Consider the following 976-nt stretch of genomic DNA (forward strand, 5'->3'; position numbering starts at 1 on the left):
CTGCACCCTCTGCAGCCCCGTGCGCAGGCCCGAGGTGTTGATGGCCTCCAGCGACGAGAAGGGCTGCTCCAGGATCCCGTACACCAGGTGGACGGTGCCGTCCTGCAGCCGAGACAGGGCCAGCCATCGTCCACGCGGACCCCAGAGCAGGGCTCCTGGTCACCCGGGGCGCCAGGCCCCTGCCAGTCCCACCTGGCAGATGGCATGCCCGGCACTGACCAAGAAGGCAGCCGCCAGCCCCGCTGGTGCCGGATGGAGCGGGCATAGAAAGTTCTAGTGGCTGTGAGCTGGAGGTCACAGGCAGACTCGGGGGGGCGGGGGCTGAGCTGGCTCTCACGTGCTGCCGTGAACGCAAACCCAGACCCACCACCCACCTCGATGAGGTAGTCCCGGGGGTCGCAGGTGCTGAAGGGCCGCCGGAAGAGCAGGGTCAGGCCCTGCGGGGTCCTCTGGGCCTGCAGCAGCTGGTAGTCCTGCTGGGCGTCCAGGTGGATCTGTCCCTTCTGGTCACTCCAGGCGTCCTGCAGGGACAGGGCGGGCTCGGAGCGAAGGTTGCTGCCCACAGCGCGGGGCACACGGGCCCTGTGGGTCTGGGGTCTGGCCGGGGTTAGGGGCTCACCCACGTCCTGTCTCCCTTCCCCTGGGACCTGGAAGCAGGGTTGTCAGAGGCCAGCAGGTCCGGGGCTGGTCAGTCCCAGACCTCCAGGCGGGACCAGGAGTCTGTCTTGCTAAGAAGGTGCCATGACTGGGAAGGGGCCTTAGACGAACACCGCTCCCACTGGCCTGCGGAGGGCGGGCGGTGGCGGCGCATGGAGCCATGGAGCGGGGAGGGGGCTGGTCTCCCAGACCTCCAGGCGGGACCAGGAGTCTGTCTTGCTAAGAAGGTGCCATGACTGGGAAGGGGCCTTAGACGAACACCGCTCCCACTGGCCTGCGGAGGGCGGGCGGTGGCGGCGCATGGAGCCATGGAGAGGGG

At 68.8% G+C, this 976-nt stretch overlaps 2 protein-coding genes across 2 annotated transcripts in view; one reads left to right on the plus strand and one right to left on the minus strand.

Annotated features, from left to right (window-relative positions):
* SARDH (sarcosine dehydrogenase) overlaps positions 1-935 on the plus strand; it is a 55528-nt gene extending 54593 nt beyond the window's left edge. Inside the window, exon 17 of the mRNA XM_015572370.1 lies at positions 916-935. The gene's annotated coding sequence lies outside the window, so the exon portion shown is untranslated. The remainder of the gene's footprint in view (positions 1-915) is intronic.
* DBH (dopamine beta-hydroxylase (dopamine beta-monooxygenase)) overlaps positions 1-976 on the minus strand; it is a 30606-nt gene that overhangs the window by 7296 nt on the left and 22334 nt on the right. The window contains exons 3-4 of the mRNA XM_015572371.1: positions 375-521; positions 1-102 (exon numbers count right to left, since the gene is read on the minus strand). Coding sequence (XP_015427857.1) covers positions 1-102; positions 375-521 — 249 coding nt within the window. The remainder of the gene's footprint in view (positions 103-374; positions 522-976) is intronic.

This window comes from Myotis davidii, unplaced genomic scaffold, assembly GCF_000327345.1.
Source record: "Myotis davidii unplaced genomic scaffold, ASM32734v1 scaffold609, whole genome shotgun sequence".
Classification (NCBI taxonomy): Eukaryota; Metazoa; Chordata; class Mammalia; order Chiroptera; family Vespertilionidae; genus Myotis; species Myotis davidii.